Source organism: Vidua chalybeata, chromosome 19, assembly GCF_026979565.1.
Source record: "Vidua chalybeata isolate OUT-0048 chromosome 19, bVidCha1 merged haplotype, whole genome shotgun sequence".
In the NCBI taxonomy this organism is placed as follows: domain Eukaryota; kingdom Metazoa; phylum Chordata; class Aves; order Passeriformes; family Viduidae; genus Vidua; species Vidua chalybeata.
Window position 1 is genome coordinate 777,569 of NC_071548.1, and position 26,054 is coordinate 803,622.

At 50.1% G+C, this 26,054-nt stretch overlaps 1 protein-coding gene across 2 annotated transcripts in view; it reads right to left on the minus strand.

Moving 5' to 3' along the window:
• Positions 1–24,012, minus strand: part of STX8 (syntaxin 8) — a 91,799-nt gene extending 67,787 nt beyond the window's left edge. Inside the window, exons 1-7 of one of the 2 annotated variants that reach the window (XM_053960510.1) lie at positions 23,893–24,012; positions 22,408–22,507; positions 17,339–17,433; positions 14,663–14,773; positions 7,821–7,945; positions 6,465–6,557; positions 5,931–6,138 (exon numbers count right to left, since the gene is read on the minus strand). In XM_053960510.1, coding sequence (XP_053816485.1) covers positions 6,101–6,138; positions 6,465–6,557; positions 7,821–7,945; positions 14,663–14,773; positions 17,339–17,433; positions 22,408–22,507; positions 23,893–23,909 — 579 coding nt within the window. In that variant the 5' untranslated portion in view covers positions 23,910–24,012 and the 3' untranslated portion in view covers positions 5,931–6,100. Of the gene's footprint in view, positions 1–5,930; positions 6,139–6,464; positions 6,558–7,820; positions 7,946–14,662; positions 14,774–17,338; positions 17,434–22,407; positions 22,508–23,892 lie in introns of those variants that run through there. The other variant, XM_053960509.1, reaches the window with a different exon arrangement.
• Between the last annotated feature and the right edge of the window lie 2,042 nt (positions 24,013–26,054).

Sequence of the window (26,054 nt, forward strand, 5' to 3'; positions counted from 1 at the left end):
TGACAGGCTGCTCAGGGATGGAAATCCAGCCCAGCAGAGCCTGACAGGCAGCTCAGGGATGATTGCTCCCTGTTCCTCCCCGTGCTGTCAGCAGCCCTCTGTGAAGCCATGGCAGGACACCTCACACCTCCTCAGGCTGCTCCAATCATCCAACACTGCTGGAATTACCCTGAGCCTGAGCTCCAGAGCCCCCTGTGCAGGTTCCCATCTGGCTGCTGAGCCAGGCTGGGAGACAGATCCATTCTGCAGTGCCTTCCCTGCTTTTTCCACATTCCTTTTAAGAATACCAGGAAATTTCACAGATAAATAAACACTGGAAAGACTGAAGCAGCAAAGTCTCCTACTTAAAAGGTTAGGAAACACTGTAAATACTTTTTTTTTTTTTGTGTAGATACCTTTCTCAAAGCAATGCAAATTCAGTGTAACCTTGGTTTCCATCACCCAGCAGGCAGCACAGGCAGGGTTACTTCCTTGACAGATACCAAATAATTTGTTTTATCCTCATCACCCAGCACGAGGCTGTGTTCCTCATGGACTGCACACAACTCCAGCTCTGCTCTGGAGCTAAAGCTCCCTCACTGACCTCCCCACCATGGCCCTCCTGACAGCAGCTCTGAGTGTATTTTGATTTTGACAGCTTCCTTGGGAGATGAGACACTATTATCCCAGCTCAGACAGAAAATAGGAAAACTAATAGTTAAGGTTTGTTTTGGATAAAATAAAAGAGAGTTTGAAGGTCTCTTTTTTAAAACCACATGCAAACCAAACCTTATCCACCTTTCCAAGCAGCATTTAATATATTTTGATATATTTCAGGACACGGCTGCGTGGTGGACTTGGCAGTGTCAGGTTTACAGCTGGACTCAGAGGTGTGAAAGGTTTTTCACAAGGAAATGATTCCACATCCCCAGTCCCTCCTGGGGATGGCCCAGGTGATGCCCAGAGCTCCCTTGCCAGCCCAGGCACTCTGGGGCTCACTGCAGCCCAGCCTGGGGTGCCAAGCACCCCTGGGGAGCTCAGCTGGGGTGGGTTAAACCCCCTCACCCCAGCTCCTGGGCAGCAGCACGCACAGCTTTATGCTCTGAGGCAACATTTACCTGCTGCTGCTGCTGCCACAAGCCCTCTCACAAGGCTGGCCTCACTCTCTGAACGTTTCCCCACACCTGGAAGGAACGAGGCAGGGACCTTGCAACCAGTTCTTGTCACCACACATGCACAGCTGAACCCCAGAAGAGCTCAAGCCCCGTGCAAAAAAATGAGGCAAGACCTGCAGAAAGCAGAGTGCAAGTGTTTTAGGACTAAAAATACACCCAAGAAGTGGCGTGTCAGCTCAGGTTTGCCACTTCCCAGCTTCTCAGTGCTCACACCCAGCCTAAGTATTGCACTACTCAGACCACGCAAGACAAAAAAGCAAAGTTAATTTTTCCCCCAGGAAGGGTTAAATCCACTTAAACAATGTGCAATAAAGACAGAGCCGTGCCCCAGTAACACTGAAGTTGATTCTATTCCATACAATAAGCTCAGGAAGCAAAATTAAAATCTATCTGCATGGTCTGAGGTCACTCGGGCTAGGGATGGTTATTTTAAATCTGAATATTAAAAACATATGCTCCTCCATGGAGGTTTGTAGCCAAGCTGAACCTGCTGGTGCTCAGCCTTTCCCAGGGAATGCTGAACACCTCCAGAGCCCACCAAGCAGGACTGGAGCCATCTCCAAGGGGGTCACAGCAGGCAGGGCTGGGACTCCATAGGATGAAAGCAGATATTGTTTAGACAAGATGATGAACATCTCTAAAAATTCAATCTTTAATCATTTCTGATTTACAGGCTAATCCTAACAATGATGCAATGCATCCCCAGCCCACTGCTCTGAGGCTCATAACTCAAGCACAGCCCATACACAGTGCTAATCAGTTTGTACTACAGCAAAAATGCTCTTAATAAACAGAAATGTGAAGCCACCTCTGGATTTTGCAGTGGCCACGTAAATAACCTTTAGGAGAAGCCCTTTACTGGCTGGGCTGGCTGCAGCAGGAGCTGAGCACTGCCCTGGGAGAGGGGAATCCTGCAAAGAATGATTTCCAATAAGTCTTTGCAGCACCAGGGATGTTTCCTCTCCCTTTCCTGAATGCTTCCTTCCCCTTTCCCTTTCTCTAGGTGTGTACAGAGCAGCCAGAGCAGGGCTCCAGCCTCAAGCACCTTGGTGGCAGCGTCAGGGTAACAAAATTCTCACACCAGGGCCAGGCTGAGCCCAGTCCCCCTGCAGGATCTCCTGCCACCCACTGTGACCAGAGGTGACACTGCAACCTTGCTTTGCAAAGCCATTGCAAACAAAAACATACTGCCACCATTTCTGCTGGCTTTCAGAAACTTGATTTTGACAGGAAATTCAGAACCCTTACATAACCACATAATTAAAGGATTAGTACGAGAGATGGTTGGCTTGAAACGACCCGTTCTGGTGAAGAACATCCTGACTGGGTGCAGCACTCTCCTAACCAGGAAAAGGACATAAAGGGGCTGATTTTGCAGCTTATCTGTTCGTGAACTTATTTATGCTCTGCTCTAAAGTTCAGAGGAGCCGGAAGCAACAGAACCCCTCCTCAACAGAGCAAAGAAATGACACTGACAGGGAAAAATGCCAAAGAGGGCGAGTTTTGCAAGCTCCCAATATTTACCATCCACCCCAGAGTACTCCATTCTCATGCAAGCATGTCACAATGAGAAAACAACATCTCTATAAGGGTAAAACAAACAGCATTCACAATTTCTGAAAGCATTCTTCCACAATTATTGCACTAGATTAGATTGCCTCATCACCAGGGCCAGAGGCCATTTACACTATTTTCTTTCTTTTTTATTTTTTTTCATGGAACAGATGAAAGGATTACAGAAAGTTTTCTGGGGCCAAATTTGGAGCTAATGATGGGAAAATTCTTCTGCTAATCCCCACTGCTAGCAGACTCCTGAGGCTGGAAAAAAAACAATGTCTCCTGGTACCCTGCTTCTACTTTGCTCATCGGTGCAAAATGCCCGGCTCGGGAGGTTTGCAAAGCTTTAAGCAGAGCCATAAAATTGCAGGACGGGGCTACAGTGAAAACCTGAGTACAGAACCACGTGAGGCCCCCACTAAATCCTGGCTGCTGCACAGTGGGAGCCAAGGATGGGGCTCAGCCACGGCCATCCCAGCTGTGCCCTGGGGGGAACGGGCTCTTCCAGGACAGAGATGGGTGCAAAGCCACCCAGCCAGGCTGGTGGCACCTGGTGGCACCTGGGTCCATGGACAGGACCTTCCCACGGGCACAGCTGCCAGCAGACCCCAGGGATGCCCTGGGACACAGCTCCAGCCCCTCAGCCCAGCAGACACCTCCCTCCCCAAGGCCGGTTTAATCGCTTTGCAGCCATTTAACAAATACAAAGGAATTTGCATGTGAGGAGCAAGCTCTGCACAATTAATCCCTGGTCCTGGTGCATCTGCAAACGCACAGCTACACCAGCTGGCACTCGGGGGAAAAGGCCCCTGGCCACCTCGGAGAGCTGGGAAGTGCAAACACCTCCGGAGAGCTGGAGCTCCTTGGAATGGAAAGAGCAGACCTGAGGAACCGAGTCTGGAAAACCAGTCCCCGGCTCCCTAAAGCCTCATCCATTAATGCACATTATCAGCTACTTCTGAATTAAGCCAGGTTTTATTTTAACAGCGGGACAAGCTCCAGGCACCTCCTGAGCGGCAGAAGGTGGGAACATCCCCAGCAGCCAGGGAAGTGGAAGTGAAGCTTCCCACAGAAAGGGGCTCTTTGATGGAAAGTCTGACTGGAGGAAAGAGAAATGTTGAAGCAGCACTTAATGAAGATGAACTTCCCCTGCCTCCCCACAATCCAGACGATGCCATTATCACTCAGCACCAGGAAGGAAAGGGATTCCAGGGAAGGGGAAATTACAGGGCAGTTATCCTCATCAACCTGAGCGAGCAGCAGTGACACGAGCTTGGCAGAGAGCCTGAGCAAAGTCTGCTCATGGTTAAGCACAGGGCATGAAGTAAGATGTGCACAGGGAAAACAGCCCCTGGAAAATATTGCTAAGGGCTTCAGCTTTTCCAGGGTGCCAGTGGCAACAAAATGCCTGACCTTATCCCCCCCATATCTGCCAAAAAAGCCCAAAAAAAAAAAAGGGGGGTTGCATCAAGCCAGCGGAAACACGGGAGTTCCACTTGCCTGGCAGGGATGGAGCCAAGTGCTGAGTGATCTGCCCCCACATCTGGGCAGTCAGGCTGTTTCCCAGCTCCTCTGGACAGCTTGGGCTCCTCCCGAGGACACTTCCAGCACGGCTGGCAGCTCTGTGCTGGGACAGGGGCTCTGAGCAGCACACAGTGCTCAGCACTCCCTGCTCCCAGCACCCAGCACAGCTCCCCTCTCTGGGGGAACAGCTGCCTCTAGCTCAAGGCAGAGCCCCCACGAACACACAGCAGTCTGCTCAAGGCTTTGTAACTGTCTGCAAGGCAAACAACAGCAGCACTCTCTGCAGTATTTGTAAAAAGAAGGGTTAAATACACTCCATTTCACAGATATTGCAAGGTCTCGTTGCCAGAAGTCTGGCAAAAACGCAGTGGCACGAAACACAGAACTTTCAGGGTCCCAAAAACATAAGAATTTGGGGAACCATCCCCAACCCCCAACAGAGAAATGGGACACAGATTGTGTGTTTTCCTGAAGAGAAACCAAAGTTTCACAGAGAGTCATGCTTCCCACCTGTTTCCTATTTAGAGCAAAAAAAAAAAAAAAAAAAGCAATTAATATGACTTTTAAAGCAACGATTAATAAAGAAACCTATGAGAGGAGACCTCTGATTGAAAATGTCTTTCCTCACATGAGGCAGAGGATCCAAATATGACAAGAGCACTAAGCATAGTCTCTCCCAGCTGCACAAACCCTTCCTTAACAACCCTAAGATTAATAAACAAAGACATATCCTAGGCATTTCCCATCCCTCCTGGGTCTAGCCGTGGCAAACAGGAGGAATCCATCCTCCTGCTTCCCTGGGCTGCAGAACAGAGCTCCCTGCAGCACCTCCTGGCACTGATGGGGATTTGGGAACCCCTCACTCCGAGCAAACCCACATAGAGAGGCAAAGGGAAGATCCCACCCCGGGAAGAAGCTGGTCTCAGGGTCAGGTCTCAGAGTTGTTGTAGGAATATAAAAAGGTAAAACACTTCAGAAAGTGCAATAAGGCCCCAGAAAGCAGACATAAAGCTAAGAAAAGCTGGGAAATGTCAAAACCTTCTCATGGGAAGCTAAGACCCAAGTGAATACATTTATATTTATCATAAGGAACAAGAAAGAACAAGAACTTACTGATAGTTCAAGATGTGAAAAGTCCTAGATATATGCTTTGCAAAGACAGAAAAAGTTTCAATCTTAAATAATGAATTATTGTGTGTTGTTTGAGGTTCACAGAAGTCCTTTTGTTAATGTTAAACCCACGTGGCTCCTTTCCTTATTGGTTAGAGTATAATGACTTTACACCTTTTCTTTTATGCTGTTGGTTCAGAGAATATGTAGGAAAAGGCTTTGCATGGGCTGCCATCCTGCCTCTGACCTGTGTTTGCATGGATGTTGTTGTTTCTCTCTCTCTTGCTTTTTGCTTGTATGATACAGACAGATAACAAATCCCAAATCTGCACCCAGGCAGGGTCTGTCCCGTTTGTGAGACACAGACTGATCCTGCAGAGGTTGTCAGCGAGGCAAAGGGCACTGCCCTGCCCAGGGGTGAAGCACAGGGGTGCAGACTCTGCCAGGGGGAGAAGCCCAGGGCTCTCACTGGCCTATTCCAGATGGAAAAGTCAGGAGCACTGGAGGATCTGCTCTGCCAGGGCCAGCTCATGCCACGGGCACTATGAGGTGAGTAACAAAGCAGATTTATTTATTACTGCAGGAGAGCAATTCCACTGGCCTCTCTGAAAGGAGCTAGGAGCTCTCCTGGGTCACTATTACACTTCATCTGAGCTCCACTCACTGCCACAAAGCCTCCCAAACCCAATCACTTGCAGCACACAATGCAATGCTTCTCCTTTAATCGCTGGCTCAAGACTTTTCCATTCAGTTCATCAGGAAAGGCACAGAGTGAGAATGCTCAAGTGAAGCCCTGCAACACATAAAAACTGTCATAAAAGGGAAGAAGGCAGAAGATGGAGAACAGAGTGAATTCTGTGCTTTGGAGCAGCAATCACCAATCCCTTTGTTCAAAAGTCAGGCTGGGGGAAACATCCCAAGTGCTCTACAGGGACGCAGCCCACAGGGAATGGAGAGAGGCACAATAAAACCAGGTGATGAATGGGCAGAATCTGCATTGCTTGAACACAAACCTGCAGTGTCAGCTGCTTGCTCTGTGGGCAGAAGGAGCAGTTGTGTGAGGAGAGGAAAAAACAAATCCCAGTCTTAAAGAAAAGTCAGGCAAAATCTTGTCCTTACCGTTCTGCTCATCCAGCTCATTCCCAATTTCCTGCCCCATTTGTTTTTGCCTAGATATGATTGAAGAAAGAGCATCCAGTCCAGCATCTTGTTCTGCACCAGGAAAATATATTAAATTACTTCAAGAAGTTGCTGAAATGCCAGGCTACATAAAATAGGTAGAAGTGAAGGAAAAAAAAAAATCTACTCTGTGCTTAAAGGGCTAAAATGTATTAAGAAAAACACATGAACACAACATGAAAATTAATCCTTATGGCAACAGTACTCTTGAAATAATGTGAATGATGGGTAAATAATTTCTCAGCTCTGGCTGGGTCATTTTGCTGAGGATCCAAAAAAAAAAAAAAAAAAAAAATCCAAGAATTTAACATTTAGCTGTTACTCAATCATAAATGCAGGGGATTTTCTGGCACACACAGCGAGCTCCAGATTAGCCTTTTTAAATTTTCCAAGCAACTTTTAACATGAATAAAAGAAAACAGGTGATGCAAACACCAAAGAATTCAGGGAGATTTTCAAAGCTGCGAGAGGACACAGAGGGTGGGGGAGAGCTGAGGGGACGGGGGCAGTGACAGTGTGGTGTGCTCCCAGAGCTCCTGGGTGAAGAACCACATCCCCTGGGCCCTGCAGCCACAATGGGCAGCTCTCCCTGCCCACAGCTGCCAGGGGGGCACAGGAGGAGCTGCAGAGGGTCAGTGCCCAGGGCACAGCAGTGATGGCCAGGACGCCCTCCACTTCAACAGCCTCATTTAATTACCTACAGTGTAATTAAAAGCGCAGCTGAGGTCCCTCCTGGACCGTCCGGACACTCTCCTGGGCTGCACACGAGTTGTTCCCAGGCAGGGTGAAGCAGGCTTTTTCTGGAGACTGATTTCATTGCATCACTTCCAGTACTGGAATTGCCTGGAAATGACCTCATCGACCACCTGACCTCCTCAGGCTGAGCCTTCCCAGCACTGCCGAAGTCAGAGACTCCTGACGGGTGCAGAGGGCCAAAATCCGAGCACCCTTTTTGGATGAGTTAATTCTTACCTCGTCCCAGTTCAGCTAGACCTTAAATGCACCCAGCAGGACCCCTGCACTCAGTGCAGTTATGTGAGCACACTGCACATCAAAACCATGAATATGGGCAAAACCAAGGAAAAAAAAAAAAAAAAATCCACAATTTCATTTAAGAAGTTGCATCCAGGTAAGAACAATGCCGCTCCTGCAGGTACAGAAAGCAGCTGCCTGGAGCTGCTGTGCTTGACATCTGTAAAGAATAACACTTCAGCACAGGTTGGGGTATTGAGGTTCAAAGAAAAGCTCCTCTCAGAGTCCCAGAGATGCTCAAAACAACCAGAAAGGCTCTTGTACCTTCAATGATCCTTCTCTGCTGCTGCCTGAGCTCATCGAAGCCGAGTCCTCTGGTCTCCTCCGGTTCCTCCAAGAGCCAGGGGTTGGTGACGCCTCGTTTGGCCCCTCCTGCCATGAGGCTGGATCTGAAAAGAGCCCCAGTGAGCGACTGCCACCGCCCTGGCCGTGTGCTCTGGCCCTGGCACACAGCAGCAGCCAGGGCTGAGCACTCCCTGGGGCTCTGTGCGACCCCAGGAGGAACCAGCCAAGAGCAGAGCCCAAGAACAAATCATCTCACAGGCTGGAAGGGACAAGGAAGGACAGAATTCACCTTACAGGGATAAACAGGTTGTATAAAATACCCATATAAAGTGTTGTTTGCATGAGGAACACACAGCATTCCTGGGAATACACATTATTCCTGGATTTGCCACACGATCAAAGCACAAGCTCATAAAAACACTGCTACAGCCTCAAACAGTAAAAGGATCCACTTGTTAACAGAGATGCAAATCAGATGAGATTTAATTCCCTGCAATCCTGACCAAACCTGACCAGGAACATTCCTGAGTTTTAAGAACTGTAGATGGACACAGCTCCCTTCCTGCATTTCCTAGTCTGGCATCAACCCGAACGAGAAGCCAGGAACACACACTCCCAAATGAAAGAGTAATTAAATAATGGGTTTTCTTTCCAAAGAGTTATGACTTGAGATTGTTCACATTACAGACACTTCCCTGGTGACCACAGAAAACAAGATTTCCATGTCCAGAGCACATAAATCCAAGCAGTAAAATGAAGCCCCACTGAAATATTTCCTCAATACCAGATTTCTGGTTTCTGCCTTCCAGCTCTTCACTGGTTTCTCCTACAAGACAAACCTCACAAGAGGCTGAGAGTCCCCTGAACCCAAAACTCCAGCTCAGCTTTGGGGGGAGGCATGCTAAGGCTGCTTCCCCCACAGATGTTCACAAGTTGGAGCTTTTGCTTTCTGCTTTAAACTCTGGATTTCATTCCCATGTTACCTTCTCCCTGCTCTTCCCCAAACAACCCAAAACCAGAGAGGGTTCAAGTTCTCACTGATTTTAGTCCCACCAAGACCTAAATTAGAACGTCGCAGTTGTTTTGAATTGAGTTTTTAGTGGAGCTGCTGTCCAGGAGATGCTCTGATGCTGCCCACATCGCTGGCCATCCCTCGGTGGCCAAAGCCCCGGGGCAGGAGGCCACTGTGCACAAGGAGAGCGGGGCAGGAGGGCTCGGGGCGCTGCGGGCACCGCGGGGTGTCCCAGCAGAGCCCGAGCCCGGGCGCAGCTCCTGAGGAGCCGCGGGCAGCTGGGGACATCTCCTGGCCGTGGGATGGAGCAGCAGTGCTGGAAAAGCAGCCCCGAGCAGAGCCTGCAGCTCCTCTCCGCGGCCACGGGAGCGCGGGCACTGCGCGCCAGCTCACGGCCAAGTCAGAATGAAAAGCAGGAAAAAATGAATAGGGAAAAAAAAAAAAAAGAAAAAAAAAGAATGGAAAAAAAAAAGAATGGAAAAAAAAAAGAATGGAAAAAAAAAAGAATGGAAAAAAAAAAGAATGGAAAAAAAAAAAGAATGGAAAAAAAAAGAATGGAAAAAAAAGAATAATAGAAAAAATAATAGAAAAAATAATAGAAAAAATAATAGAAAAAATAATAGAAAAAATAATAGAAAAACAATAGACAAAGAATGGAAAAAAAGAATGGAAAAAAAGAATGGAAAAAAAGAATGGAAAAAAAGAATGGAAAAAAAGAATGGAAAAAAAGAATGGAAAAAAAGAATAGAAAAAAAAAGAAAAAAAAATAGAAAAAAAGAAAAATAATAGAAAATTAATAGAAAAATAATAGAAAAAATGGAAAAAATACAAGAAATAGAAAAATAATAGAAAAAAATAATTAATAGAAAAAATAATAGAAAAATTAGAAAAAATATGAAAAATTTAGGAAAAACAATAGAATAGAAAAAATAATAGGAAAAATTAATAGAAAAATATTAGAAAATTAATAGAAAAAGAATAGAAAAAGAATAGAAAAATTAATATAGGAAAAATAATAGGAAAAATATAATAGAAAGAAATAATAGAAAGACTCTTTTTTTAATGAAAGTGGCTCTAAAGCAGTTTCTATAAATCTCACCATCTCCCCCAGGCACCCCAGTGATGCTGAGCTCCAAAGCAGAGCCAGCCCTGCTGGGTGCCAAGGGCAGCACCAGAGAGGAGCTGGGATTCTTCTGCATTCCAGCCCTGCACCTCCATTAAATTTCCATGTATTTATGGCTGGCAATCAGGCTTGATTAGACGAGCTGACACACACCTGGAGTGCAGTTTTCCACAGCAGCCAGCCTCCCTCCCTGCTCTGGGGATTAAAAATGCTCTTTTATCTCCCAGTCCCACAGCCAGCACCAGGTTTGTGAACAGGACAGAAGCATTACACTGCTAAAGATGGAAACAGCACTGCAGCTCACCCAATTCACTTCAATTAGGAGGACACAAAACCCAGGGCAACAGCATCTGCCAGAGCTGTTTAACTAAAGCAAAGGGAACATAAAGCTCTCTGCTTGCTAAAACGAGCACAACTTCCTGGTAAGAAACAGCCAGGGCAAGCAAATCTGAAATAATTTGCGGTTGTGTCCCTCTCCCTCCCACCAGTGCTCTGCCCCCTTCTTGGAGGCTGGGTCGTGACAAGTGGTCTGCTCGTTAGACTAATTAATCTTTGTGACATGTTTGGTAACTGCCTTCCCCCTGCCTCTGCTCCTGCCCGCCTCGCCCGGCTGGTGTGAAGATTAAAGCTTATCCAATTAGCCACCCACGGCCTCCGCCAAGTTAATCAGGCAAACCTTGGGAGCCTCACAGGGCACTGGAGTGTGGGGATGGCTTTTGATGATGGGAGCAGATTTAACTAATTACAAGGCTCAGCAATGTCCCCGAGCATAAAAGGTGATGGGGTTTAAAATCAGGGAGCTCTGTCACTGCCTAACAAGGGAGGGCTTGTCTTATTGTTTCACTGATAATTCTTAGAACACCTCCCAAGCAACTTAGATTACTCAACCAGCACTTACTTTAGGCCAAGGCCACACATCAAGGCTTAGGGCTTTACAAGAGTGATCAGCAAGACTGAGTCTTAAACAAAACCTGGGTCATATGACAATTGGGTGGATGATCACTTGAACATTCCCTGAACTACAGAGGGGCTCTTTGAAGCACCCAGGGCACCCCAGCCTGGCTTCCCAGGTCACTCTCCACAGGGCAGCTGCAGGACTGGGGCATTCTCTCACTTACAGTGCTCACTCTGTATCTTTAGGAAGCTCCAACCTAATAAATGAAACAAATATAATTTTAACACACAAAATAGGAACCCTCTCTATCTCTCCAAAAACCCCTGAAAGGTCACACGAGTACAGGCACTTCCAAGTCCCCTCCAGGCACCACCCCAGGTGGAGATCTCCTCACAAGAACCTCTCCTGATGGGAAGCCTCCAGCACTCCCTGCAGCTGGCAGAGGATTTCCAGCCCCAGCAGCACAAGAGCTGCTGTTCCCCTGTTCCAGGAAATCCCATGTTGCTCCTGACACCATTTCCCTGTGGCTGGGGTCTCTGCTCCCACTGCTTCAGGGACTGGGAGCTGCACTGAGGAGGGTGTTGGCCAACCCTGACCACACAGCCAAAGGCCCTTGAACCCTGGAGAGCCCCAGCCCAGCCCTAGATCTGATCCTGGGACTCAGGTGTTCTCCTGGATGGACAATTCCCTCTCTTCCCATCCCCATCCCAGCTCAGGATGCTGCAGCTGCAGCCAGGAGGCTCCAGCAGAACTGGGAGGGAGGAAGGACACCAGGAGGGGCTTTCAGAGGCACCTGAACAACTCTTGTTTGATCTCATTTCCTTCTTTTCTTATTTGCCCCCCACAAACAACAGCCAGATTCCCAAAGGCGTTTGGCACCTGAAGCTGGGCACTGATGGGCTGAAGCCTGTTTGGCATTAGGCAAAATTCCTGTTTGGATCCAGGCTGAAAGCCCTTCCATCTGTCAGGAAAGGGTTCAACCAGGAAAGATGGTGACCCACACTGAAGAGAAAAATTAATATAGGCTCTTCCAAAATGTACCCGGGGTGCCTCTTCCTGAAGGTGCTTTGTGTCCCACAGGCACCAGAAGTTGTCTCTGTTTTTGGGGAATCCCAAGAGGCACCAAGGAAGGGCAGGTCATTTATTGATCCTCTGGTGACTGACATGGACTTTTCCAGCCTGAGACCTGGTCAGACAGGAGTGGGAATAATCCCATTCCCGTGGCTCCACAAATGTTTAAATACTCCAGAAGTTTGACATGTGACACCCAGGAAGTCACCGCTCCTGGCTGCTCTCCCCAGCCCTGCCTTTGGGATGGAGTGAAACCCTGGCAATTCCACCCCATTCCAGCCCCTGCTCTAACAACCTGCACGGATTCTCCCAAGGAGAAAAAGGGGCAGAAGACACTGGAATTGTCACAAAAAGCCCATTAAAGGAAATGGAACTGGCCCTGCTCGAGGGGAGGCTCGCACACAGCCCAGCCTTTCCCTGCAGAATTCCAGTGGCACCTTCATTAGGGCTGGAAGGGGCAGGAAGGCTGTCCCCAGCCACGGAGCGTCCTGCAGCAGTTGTCACTTGGCATCAGCCCTGAGAGCATTAAAGCACAGCCCTGCAGGCCAGAAACAGCTTCAGAGCAGCTTTCACAGGATGTGAAACTCCCTGAGCGGTGACCAGACGTGAAGCAGCTTAATTCCAGGGCAAACCTCCCAGCCCCAGGCCCTGGACAATAAATATGTGATCAGCGGTGCAGGAAGGTTAATGAAAGGAAGGGCTGCTGCCAAGAGCAGGGCCTGGGCACCGTGGGCTGTCACTTCAGGCCTGGATTAGATATGGAAAAGCAGCACAAGCCAGGCAAGTGTCACTGCTCAGCCCCATCAAACCCCAGGTGCTGATTGTTCTAATGCAGGGGAAAGCTGAGTGTCAGCTCCAGGCACATTCCAGGGGGGCTCTGCCACCCCCGGAATCCCAAAGCTGGGCCAGGGTCTGCGAGGATTTCAGAGGGACCCCGGGCTGGGAACGGCAGCTGAGCCCTACAGAGCCTGGGGGCTCCGTGCCTGACGCCAGCTCCTGCCAGGATCCCGCCAGGAATCTTCTGAGATCCTTCCGAGCCCCCTCCAAAGTCCTTCCAAATTCCTTCTAAGATCCCCCCAGGTTCCTTCCAAGATCCCTCCAAGCTCTTTCCAAGCCCCTTCCCCACAGACCCACACACAGCCCAGGCTCAGGCAGGAGAGCAAAGTTGGATTTCCAGGCACAAGCTTCAGGCCCTGAGCTGTGTCTGCCTGCGCCCCTGAAAACCAGACCCACAGGGACAATTGCAAGGGGTGGGAGTTCACCAGATGGAATATTTGGCATAGTTTTATCCATTTTTAATAAAAGAAGTTAAAAGAGAACTGTGAAACATCAAGCCTTGCAACACCAGCAAATAAACACTCTCTGTGATGTTATCTTCTGCTGGAAAATACTGGATTCCCTGATAGTTTCTAATGGGGTCTCAAATTATCAAGGGATTTTGGTATTTTCCTCCTGTTTCCCTCGACACCTTCTGGCTGGGGCAACCCAAGGCTGAATCCCTGAAGCAGAATCTTGCCAACACTGCCCTGCCAGCAGGGATGGCCACAAAGGCCACGGCAGGGATGGCCACAAAGGCCACAGCAGCTCAGGGACTGCTCACACAAGAGCTCTCCCACACCACAGTCCCACATATTTTGCCTGCTCACTCTTTTGGGTGACTCAGGGATAGATTTAAGAGCCAACCCAACAACAGGAGCTGCACTGAGCTCTGGAGAATCCAAACCTGGAACAACTGTTTGGGTTCCAGCCCCCTCTGGAGGTTTATCACCTGCAGCAGGTGCTGCTCTGATGTCTGGATATGTAAGGATGACAAACAAACCACAATCACATGTCACAGAATGGGCTGGGCTGGAAGGGACCTTAAAGATCATCCAGTGCCACCCCTGCCATGGCAGGGACACCTCCCACTGCCCCAGGCTGCTCCCAGCCCTGTCCAGCCTGGCCTTGGACATTCCAGGGATCCAGGGGCAGCCCCAGCTGCTCTGGGCAGCACAGGCGTAACAAACACACCAGAGAACACAAGCACTGATCCAACCCCTTCCCTTCTCACCTCACTGAAGAGACCCTCAGCAAACATAAATACACACAGGGATGCAGAAAACCATCAGCTGAACCCTGAGTGTCACCAAAACCAGTGCCCAAAAGGCACCATGCACAGGTGATGCCTTCAGTTTGAGCTTTCAGATTTCCCAGGCTCTGCACTGCACTGGGAAATAACTCTGAACTCCACATGAAGTGTCAGCCAGCTCTCCTCACAGCTCAGGCACACACAACAATCCTTTCCCAGCCCCACAACCAAGGACATGGCTGCAGCTCCAGCCCCAAAAAGTGCAAACAGCAGGGAATGGAGGAGAGCAACCTGGGAGGGTGGGACTGCATCACCTGGAGCTGGAATTGGGCAGTGAACCCCAGTGTGGAAATGGAGCAGAACTCATAAAAGTGTGAGAACTCGTGACTCTGAGTCCATCCTGGGTGCAGCCCTGGCTGGGCTCTTGTGCTGCCCAAGGTGTGTCCTTTGAGGCCTTTTCATAAATCCCTGCTTTATTCCTTTACCTCTGTCCAGCCTGTGCAGGCAGCAGGAACGTGCTGTCACTGACAAAACCACATCAGTCCCAAGCACGTGCCCCTCCCTTTGGTAGGTGCAGGGGGGGATGAGCTCGGTGCTCCCCTCAGAGGTACCCCAGCCCAGACCCCTTGGCATTCAGGGGACAGTGCCATACCTGCTCACGTCTGCCTCGGGGCCTTCATTCCTGTAGGATGCCTCCAGCTGTCTGTGCCGTGTCAGGAGCTCGTCCACCAAATTCTGCCTCCTGTCCCCCTCCAGCTGTGTGCTGATGGCTCTGGGTTAAGGACCAAGCTCAGAAAGCTTTCATTACATTGTATAAAATAATACATTCTTAATATATATATAAAATATTTAATATTTTAATATTTATATATATTTAATACATATATATTTTTTTATATTCACCTATATTTATATCTATTTAATATATAAAAATTTATATATACCATTTAAATATAACATATTCTATTTAAATATTTATATAATATAAAATACATAACATTTTAATATATTTCTAGATAATACATTTTATATATTTGTATAATATATAAATATATAATATTTATATAATATAAAATATATAACATTTTAATATATAATATAGTCATATGTAATATATTATATACATATACATATTATATATGTATATGTATATATATAAATGTGTATATGTATATATATAAATGTGTATATGTATATATATAAATATATACATATTTATATATTATATATAAATAATTTATATTTATATAATATATATAAATTAATATATAATATTTATATATATTTAAAATATATAACATTTTAATATATAATATATTCATATATATTTATATATTTATATAATAAATAAAAATTAATATATAATATTTATATATATTTAAAATATATTAAATAATATAAAACAATACTGTTATACATTCTTAAAATAAATCAGACTTCCTGATCATCAGAATTAACAATTTTAACTCAAAGAAAAGGCTCCAAGATCTAAGAGGATTGGTCACATTTTTCTGAATGAAACCTGCTGTTTTCTAGATGTGTTTCTGATCTTTACAGACGTGAAACAAAAGGTTTCATTCAGTGGCCACAGAATGATCTTTATGTCATCATCTAAAGTAATTAGAGAACTGGAAGGACATTTACTGCCAAATTTGCAGTAAGAATATAATTTCCCCTCCAAAAGCCAAGCAAAGTCATTTTTGTTTATTTGTTGCTCTCTAACACTGACAGTGTAACAGCAGTGCACAGGTTAAGCTCAGGGAAGGATGAGGTTTCTTCACAGAGCTCCAAATTACAGTCACCAGCAGGGCAGCCAAGCAGGAGAGAGCCTTTAAAATCAGCAGGGTATTTCTCATCTCACTTCACTGGAGGCTCCTCACACCGACCAGGGGAGCAGCTCCCAGCCAAGTGATCACAGAAAAACCTAAATTCTCCTTTGAGCTTGTGTCTCCACTTGCAATTCCTGAGCAGAGCACCCGAGAGCCACTGGTGAGCAGAGGAAAACTTCACCCAGTGCCTCTGGAGAGCTCTGGCTTCCACAGGGGGGGCTGTTCCAAATTAACCTTGGTGACACCCTAAGGGCTTTAACTCTCTCCCAGGCACTGCTGAGTGGGTTCAGCACTGGCTGAACTGGTTTGTGTGTGTTTTCTGCCACAGCAGCAGCATCTGCCTGCCCAGGCACCCACTGGGCAGGGCAGCTCCAGCGCTGGCCACCAGCACAGCACGCAGGCTCAGGGCTCAGGAGGGGTTCCTGCTGTGCTAGGCTGAAAGGAAACACTCAAACCTCAAACCAGACTGCTCCTGGGGACCTTCAGGGAGATGGGCATCCCCGTGACTCCTTAACCTGACTCTTCCAGCATCTCCCAGTCTAGCCATGGGGTAACACTCCGAGCAGAAAATCTCTGATTTCTTCCCAAGGTGTATTCTGCAGCATTTTGACCAATCTGCAGCTGCAGGGCTGTTATTTCTTAAGTCAGTCAAAGCCAGCCTGAACAAAGCCTCCTCCTTCCTTTTAGCAAGGCCTGGCCAAGAGAAAATGCCAAGAGAAAATCCACCTGGCCAGTTCAGTGACCTTGCCTGGCCAGCACAGGGCAGCTCCGAGGTGCCTCAGACACCTCGCTCAGCTCCTCTCAGCCCCTCCTGGCAAGGATGGTGACACAGAGGTGGCCAGAGCCAGCACCCCCTGAAAAGAACAGCCAGCAGCACAGAGAAAGGTCTGGTGAGCAAGTGTCCTGCAGAGGGACTGAGGGGAACACCCAGAGCAGGGTGACAGCACGTTTTGCAGCGTGCCCCACAGCCCAGAGGGGCAGGGCTGCTGTTCACAGTGAGACAGAGTGAAGATTTCACAGGGTAGAAATCCATTTGGGTTTGGGTGAAATGTGCTGCTTTGAGCTTGCTAGCATAAGTAAAATATGCTGTTTAGTCTGGTAACTGCAGCACTAGTGAAACTGCTCCAGCTGAGGAGAAAGAATGTGAATTTCCCAGCTGAAGAGATAAGAGGTGAGAGAGACTCCTTGGACCCTGAAACAGACAGGGCAGAGTGACTCAGGAGTTCTTTCTGTACTTTCTGACAAAAAACTGGCTACAAGTGTAATCTAACTGTAATGCAAAATCAGCAGAATGAATATGCATGAACTTATTGCGAAATTCTATGCATATGTAAATTAGTTAAGGGTAATAAAAAAGGATCAGGAGTCCTCAGGGGCACGCGTGTCCTTTGAAGGGGATGATCCCCACATGAGCCCAGCGCTGTAACAAACATACCGTCCCTACAAATCTTGATTGGAATCGTGGGGTTTGGACTTTCCCTGCAGGTTTCATTGGATACATCTGCCGTGTGGACACCGCCCGCAGCAGCTGCTCCCTCAGCTGCTCAATCTTCTCCCTGAGGCTCTGCAGCGAGGACCTGATGGCCACGTTGACCTGGGGGAACACAGAGGTTGTCACTGGCCTGCTCTGTCAGATTTGCATGACATTTCATATAAACATTGCATATATATATATATATATATATATATATATTCAACTTTTGCACAGGTGTGAAGGGCTCCACTGCAGCCCCAGAGAGCCTGTTCAGAGGCAGGAGGCACTGCTTACAAAACAATGCAATGGTTTCACAAACACAGCTCTGAGGCATTAGTGCTGATGAATATGGAAAGCTGTCTTTCAAGTCTTTATAAAAACACTTCTTTATATGGGCAAAACATTTCAGCACGTTTTAATATTTTCCAGATAAATTTCCAGCTCTTTCCTCTGATCTTCAATAAAAATACAGGCGCCAGCTTCTTTTGCCACTGGGTTTCTTTCCCAGCTACCAGGATCAGAGCAAAGGTTGCTACAGGTTCACACATTCCCTGCACAGAACTGCTCCAGATTTGAAACTTCAGAGCCCAAAGAAATCCAGATTGCTCCATTTCCCTTCTCAGCAGCACCCAGCACTCCCAGTCCTTTCTCACCACTGACCTGCCCAAGCCCCAGACGTGTCTGTTCCCAGTAAAAATGTAATTCAGTCATTCTTCCCTGCTGCAAGCAAACCCCAGGCTTGCAGGAACCCTCCTGCTTCCCCCCCACCCCTTCCCAACTCAAACTCACATTACCCTCTGAGCTTTTCCTCCTCAGATGTTATTTCTTTTAGTTTCCAGTTATGCAGAAAAACCCACTCTAACTGCAATTAACAATGCAAGTCGTCCTAATTAAGACTTGCAGTGCCTCTTGTTTACAAGCCGTGGCTTACAAGGGGCAGCAACCCCAGCTGCTCCGCGGGGGAACTGGGAGCAGAGAGGAAAATCTGCTCTCACTCTGCTCTCCTGGAGACCCAGAGGCAGCAGCAGGGGCAGTGCTGCCAGAGCCTGCCTGCGTGCTCAGGCTGGAGCAGGAGAGCCTCGGGAGACTGAACCTCTCAGGGCTTGGCCCTCAAACACCCCCAGACCCAGCAGAGAGCAGGTGCACCCAGGCTGAGGCAGCCAAAATCCACCTCTGCACCAAAGCACCCAACGGCAGCAGACCCAAACCAGCACGGGGATCAGAGATCCTGGGAGTGCTGAAGCCTCTGCTGGCCTCCAGCTCTGCAATCGGGTAATTAAAGGTAATTAATTTCGTTTGTTCTCAGCTCCGGGTGGAGAACGCTGCATTTGACTGACCCAGAACAGCAACAGAGCACAAAGGTGACAGGGCCAAAAAAGTCACCAAATGCAGCCACCTGGCCAGAAACTGCAGTGAGAGAACAGATTTCCCCTCCTGTACAGAAAACTAAGGAAGAAAAAAGGAAAGGAAAGGAAAGGAAAGGAAAGGAAAGGAAAGGAAAGGAAAGGAAAGGAAAGGAAAGGAAAGGAAAGGAAAGGAAAGGAAAGGAAAGGAAAGGAAAGGAAAGGAAAGGAAAGGAAAGGAAAGGAAAGGAAAGGAAAGGAAAGGAAAAGGAAAAGGAAAAGGGAAAGGGAAAGGGAAAAGGGAAAAGGGAAAAGGGAAAAGGGAAAAGGGAAAAGGGAAAAGGGAAAAGGGAAAAGGGAAAAGGGAAAAGGGAAAGGGAAAAGGGAAAAGGGAAAAGGGAAAAGGGAAAAGGGAAAAGGGAAAAGGGAAAAGGGAAAAGGGAAAAGGGAAAAGGGAAAAGGGAAAAGAAAAGGAAAAGGAAAGGAAATTTTATTAATAGCTTAATAGAGCAGAGTTCACGGATGGTAAGTGCTGGATTAAAATCTTTCCTCACAGTTTATTTTTCCATTTTAGATTTTGTGCTCTATTTTTGGCTCAGCAACAAGCAAGAAGTTTGTCAGCTGTGCTAATTGCAAAATACTACAAAAATAAAACCCTGTTTACGTTCTCCCTAAAAGGCCAGTACTGCACAAAGACATTTTCCTGCATTACAGCACTCAGGAGGCGCAGGACACGCGACTGCTCAGCCGTGGGTTTCTCAACAGGCGTTTCTGTTATGAAAACACCTCTCTCCTTGTTGGAACCTTGTTTAGAGTAGAATCAAACCCTGCCAAATATTCCTCTCTACCTGTTAATGGATTAAAGGAAGCTGGAAAACACAGGGCAGGGGACAAATGACTTTATGGAGAAGTCAGTCACCCGTGCAATGTTTCCATAAACACAACCCCGGAGAGTTCCAGCCCCAGAAAGGCTCCAAACAGCACCAACCCCACGTTTCCCCGGGGTTTGGGCTCCTCAGAGGTGGCACTGATGGCAGGAGAGAACTTTGCCCTCTATAAATACAGACAGACTGAGCAGCAAGCTTTTTACTGGTCTTGTGCTGTTGAGGTGTATCTGTGCAATTCTGATACTTCACCATCCTGAAAGCAGGAATGTAACCTGCACCTCCAAACACTCCAAAGCCAGAGAAAATACTGCTCCCTCCCAAATCCCACTTATTTGGCGTTTCTGAGACCCCTTCTCAACTCCTGCTGAAGTGAGGCAGCCATTCAGCAGCACTGATTATTGTGCACAGCCTACACACTCTTCCTCAGAATTTCTTCCAAGGAAACATTTCAAAAATGACATTTGATTTGAACACCTCTCAGCAAAGCGAGTGGCCCAGCAGATCCAGTGATCAGGCACTGCATTACAGCCCTGATATAGAGAGGGGGGGAAAAGCACTGCATTTTTAATTATGCCAATTCTTATAAAGGACCAACTCAAGGGCTTAGAGCAATTTTCATCTGAACACAGCCAAGGGAGCAGGTAAGGACTCAAAGCTGCTCCTGCAGGAAAGGGCGAGGCTGGGATCCCCAGGGAAAGCAGCCTCCTGAAAACCTTAACTTTATTTTATTTATTACACGGGAAGTGTGAAAACATGGAGGACACAACATTCCTGGGTAAGCTCCAACTGCTGCTTCTCATTCCTGCTTAACTCTGGGCTTGTATTCTGTTAGAAATGCAGCTAAAACGAGGCTGCAAGATTCCGATTCCCTCTGATCTGCAGGCACTGCAAAAGGCAGGAGCCAGCCCTGGGGGAGGAACATCTGCTCCCTGTTCACAGAGAGAGGGCACAGAGCAGCTGCTGAGCATCCCTGAGCCTCTGGGACAGCTCCATCCCAGCATCCCTGAGCCTCTGGGACAGCTCCATCCCAGCATCCCTGAGCCTCTGGGACAGCTCCATCCCAGCATCCCTGAGCCTCTGGGACAGCTCCATCCCAACATCCCTGAGCCTCTGGGACAGCTCCATCCCAGCATCCCAGAGCCTCTGGGACAGCTCCATCCCAGCATCCCTGAGCCTCTGGGACAGCTCCATCCCAGCATCCCATCATCCCTGAGCCTCTGGGACAGCTCCATCCAAACATCCCTGAGCCTCTGGGACAGCTCCATCCCAGCATCCCATCATCCCTGAGCCTCTGGGACAGCTCCATCCCAACATCCCAACATCCCTGAGCCTCTGGGACAGCTCCATCCAAACATCCCTGAGCCTCTGGGACAGCTCCATCCCAGCATCCCATCATCCCTGAGCCTCTGGGACAGCTCCATCCCAACATCCCAACATCCCTGAGCCTCTGGGACAGCTCCATCCAAACATCCCTGAGCCTCTGGGACAGCTCCATCCAAACATCCCTGAGCCTCTGGGACAGCTCCATCCCAGCATCCCATCATCCCTGAGCCTCTGGGACAGCTCCATCCCAACATCCCAACATCCCTGAGCCTCTGGGACAGCTCCATCCAAACATCCCTGAGCCTCTGGGACAGCTCCATCCCAGCATCCCATCATCCCTGAGCCTCTGGGACAGCTCCATCCCAACATCCCAACATCCCTGAGCCTCTGGGACAGCTCCATCCAAACATCCCTGAGCCTCTGGGACAGCTCCATCCAAACATCCCTGAGCCTCTGGGACAGCTCCATCCCAGCATCCCATCATCCCTGAGCCTCTGGGACAGCTCCATCCCAACATCCCAACATCCCTGAGCCTCTGGGACAGCTCCATCCAAACATCCCTGAGCCTCTGGGACAGCTCCATCCAAACATCCCAGAGCCTCTGGGACAGCTCCATCCCATCATCCCAGAGCCTCTGGGACAGCTCCATCCCAGCATCCCTGAGCCTCTGGGACAGCTCCATCCCAACATCCCAACATCCCTGAGCCTCTGGGACAGCCCCATCCCGGCAGGGACAGCCCGGAGCGGGCAGCGGGGCGTGCCCAGCATGGCCACAGCTCCTCCCTGAAGCAGCAGAGACTCACGGCCGCTGAACCCGAACCTCTGTGCCGCTGCGGAGCCGCTGGGCATTCCCAAATTCCCTTCTCGTTCCCCTTACGGGACGGGCACTGGCGCTGGAGCACAGCCCTCCCCTGCGGGCGCCGGCAGCGGCAGCGACACAGCCCCGGCCCCGATCCGCTCCTCCCCCCACCCCGCAAACCGGGAATTCTGCCCCATATCCCGGGAATTCTGCCCCATATCCCGGGAACTCCGCCCGATATCCCGGGAACTCCGCCCCACACCCCAGGAATTCCACTCCATATCCCGGGAACTCCGCCCCATATCCTGGGAATTCCGCCCCATATACCAGAAACTCCGCCCCATATCCCGGGAATTCCGCCCCACACCCCGGGAATTCCGCCCCATATCTTGGGAATTCCGCTCCATATCCCGGGAATTCCGCCCCATATCCCGGGAATTCCGCCCCATATCCAGGGAACTCCGCCCCATATCCTGGGAATTTCTCCCCGCACCCCGGGAATTCGGCCCCATATCCCAGGAATTCCTCCCCGCACCCCGGGAATTCCGCTCCATATCTCGGGAATTCCGCCCCATATCCCGGGAATTCCGCCCCATATCCCAGGAATTCCTCCCCGCATCCCGGGAACTCCGCTCCATATCCCGGGAATTCCGCCCTATATCCCGGGAATTCGGCCCCACACCCCGGGAATTCCGCCCTCCGCACACCAAGCGCAGCCCCAGCCCCGCCGGTCCCGGGTTACCTTGGCCGAGCTCTCCCCGCTCCGCTGGCAGCGGCTCCGCTCCTGCAGCTTCTCGGCGATGTCCTGGGCGAGCTGGCGAGCGGCGGCGAGCAGCGGCAGCCTGCGGGGACGGAGCGGCTGAGCCCGGGGCTGGGATCGACCGGGATGGGCTGGGAGCCGTCAGGAACGGCTGGGACCTCACGGGATCGGCTGGGACGGGATGGGATCTGATGGGACGGGATGGGATCTGATGGGATGCGCTGGGATCTCATGGGATCGACTGGGATGGGATGGGATCGGCTTGGGATCGACTGGGATCTGATGGGACCCGCCGGTAGAAGCCTCGAGAGGGGAAGGCACAACACCCCCAAAGCCTGGGATGGGCTTTGGGAAAGGGCCCCGGGAAGGGATGCACAGCACCCCAAACACACACAGAGACACCAGGATGGATTTTGGGGAAAGGGCCCCGGGAAGGGATGCACAGCACCCCAAACACACACACACACACACACACACACCGGGATGGATTTTGGGAAAGGGCCCCGGGAAGGGATGCACAGCACCCCAAACACACACACACACACACACACCGGGATGGATTTTGGGAAAGGGCCCCGGGAAGGGGATGCACAGCACCCCAAACACACACACCGGGATGGATTTTGGGAAAAGCCCCGGGAAGGGGATGCACAGCACCCCAAACACACACAGAGACACCGGGATGGATTTTGGGAAAAGCCCCGGGAAGGGATGCACAGCACCCCAAACACACACACACAGACACACACCGGGATGGATTTTGGGAAAGGGCCCCGGGAAGGGATGCACAGCACCCCAAACACACACACACACACACACACCGGGATGGATTTTGGGAAAGGGCCCCGGGAAGGGGATGCACAGCACCCCAAACACACACACCGGGATGGATTTTGGGAAAAGCCCCGGGAAGGGGATGCACAGCACCCCAAACACACACAGAGACACCGGGATGGATTTTGGGAAAAGCCCCGGGAAGGGATGCACAGCACCCCAAACACACACACACAGACACACACCGGGATGGATTTTGGGAAAGGGCCCCGGGAAGGGATGCACAGCACCCCAAACACACACACACACACCGGGATGGATTTTGGGAAAGGGCCCCGGGAAGGGATGCACAGCACCCCAAACACACACACACACACCGGGATGGATTTTGGGAAAGGGCCCCGGGAAGGGATGCACAGCACCCCAAACACACACACACACACCGGGATGGATTTTGGGAAAGGGCCCCGGGAAGGGATGCACAGCACCCCAAACACACACACAAACCGGGATGGGCTTTGGGAAGGCACGCCACCCCCCCGCCCCGCAGCGCCCGGCCCCGCTCCCGCCCGTGCCGGGCCCCGGAGGCTCCGCAGCCCCGGCAGGGCCGCTCCCGGCCCGCTCCCGGCCCGCTCCCGGCCCGCAGCCCCCGGCCCGGCCCGCAGCCCCCGGCCCGGCCCGCCCGGCGCTCACCAGGGGTCCGGAGCCATCGCGGCCCCGGAACCTTCCCGGCGCTTCCGCCGGATCCGCCCGGACGCGCCGCGCGCAGGCGCCGGGAGGGGACGGAGGGGAAGGGGAAATGGGAGAGGGAAGTGGGAGAGAGGAGAGAGGGATGGAGAGAGGGGAGAGATGGAGAGATGAGGAGAGAGGGGAGGGATGGGGAGAGGGGAGGGATGGGGAGAGAGGTACCGCGGTGCGGGCCCGGGGCCGATGGCGCGGCGGCTCTGCCGTGCGGGGCAGGGGCGGAGGGCAGGGCCGGGCGCTGGGGACAGATGCAGGTTGTGAAAAATGCGTATTTTACGATTGGCTTTACGCAGTAGTTACAATGACTATTATACGTGTAATGTTGGAAAGTTGTGCTGTATTAGTTCTCTCAAGTGGTGTGTTGAACGTATTTTTAGGTTATAACACAATGTTAAAATAGAAACGATACATGTAAGATGTGTACTATGTAAGTGTGAAAAATGCATATTTTATGATTGGCTTTACGCAATAGTTACAATGAATATTATACGTGTAATGTTGGAAAGTTGTGCTGTATTAGTTCTCTCAAGTGGTGTGTTGAACGTATTTTTAGGTTATAACACAATGTTAAAATAGGAACTATACAATGTAAGATGTTTTTTAACTAGCTCAAGAAAGATTTGGGATAATCAAGGAATTCTTCGCACAAGGATAACAATTACAGAAACCCCTAAATCTTCCAGAGGAGAGGAATTTATGGCTTTCCTTATCAATAGAAATTAACTTCTTCAAGCCTAACTAAGACTCGAAGGCGCCTGGGGATTAACAGAAACTTTTTGACAAGTACCAGAGGAATTTCTTGTTTTAAATAAAATATATGCATAATCATGACGTGTTTTGTATATGCAACAGGCTGTTGCTTTTAAGGTGATTCCTTTGTTCACAAGGCGTGCTTGTCGTGGCTTAAGTGCCCGAGAGCATCCGGACGTCCGTAACTCTTTGCTTTTTATTGTCTTGTAATTGTCCTGACTCACAATTTTTATTGCTCTAATTGTATTACTATTTTTATAACCCTTTTATTATTATTAAACTTTAAAAATTTTTTAAAACCCAAGCGATTGGCGTTTTTCACACAGCTGTTCGGGGTTTACAGGGGCACAGAGGTTTGCAGCTCACGGTGCAGAGGTGTTCAGGTGCAGATGTGTGCAGAGGTGTGCAGATGTGTGCAGATGTGTGCAGAGGTGTGCAGATGTGTGCAGATGTGTGCAGATGTGCACAGCACAGAGCCAGAGCTGTCCCCACGCCTCCCTGCTGCCACATAAACCCAGCGCCGAGCCGGCTCCCTTCTCCCAGTCCCCAGCGCTGTCCCTGCCCGTGGGCGGTGATGTCGCCGTGCCCCGGTGCCGGTGACACCGGCGGTGCTGGCACTGCCGCTCTTTGGGCTCCCGCAGCCCCTCGCTCCGAGCCCTTCCCGCCTCTCCCTTTGCTTTTGGAGGCGATCGGTGACGCCAATCGGGCACAAACCCGAGGAGCGGCTTCGGGGCGCTGCCAGCCAGGCTCTGTCGCCCTCGTGACGCGGGGGCCGCGCTGATAACGGCAGCGATGACGGCAGCGATAAGGACAATCAAAACAACAGCGATAACGATATCGATAGCGAGCACGAGCGCATCTCCTCAGCACGTTCCCATTCCGGGGCTGATCCCGGTTCTGCTCCCCCATTCCCAGAACTGATCCCCGCTCTGCTCCCCCATTCCCAGAACTGATCCCTGCTCTGCTCCCCCATTCCCAGAACTGATCCCTGCTCTGCTCCCCCATTCCCGGGGCTGATCCCTGCTCTGCTCCCCCATTCCCAGAACTGATCCCCACTCTGCTCCCCCATTCCCAGAACTGATCCCTGCTCTGCTCCCCCATTCCCAGAACTGATCCCTGCTCTGCTCCCCCATTCCCGGGGCTGATCCCTGCTCTGCTCCCCCATTCCCAGAACTGATCCCCGCTCTGCTCCCCCATTCCTGGGGCTGATCCCTGCTCTGCTCCCCCATTCCCAAAACTGATCCCTGCTCTGCTCCCCCATTCCCAGAACTGATCCCTGCTCTGCTCCCCCATTCCCGGGGCTGATCCCTGCTCTGCTCCCCCATTCCCAGAACTGATCCCCGCTCTGCTCCCCCATTCCT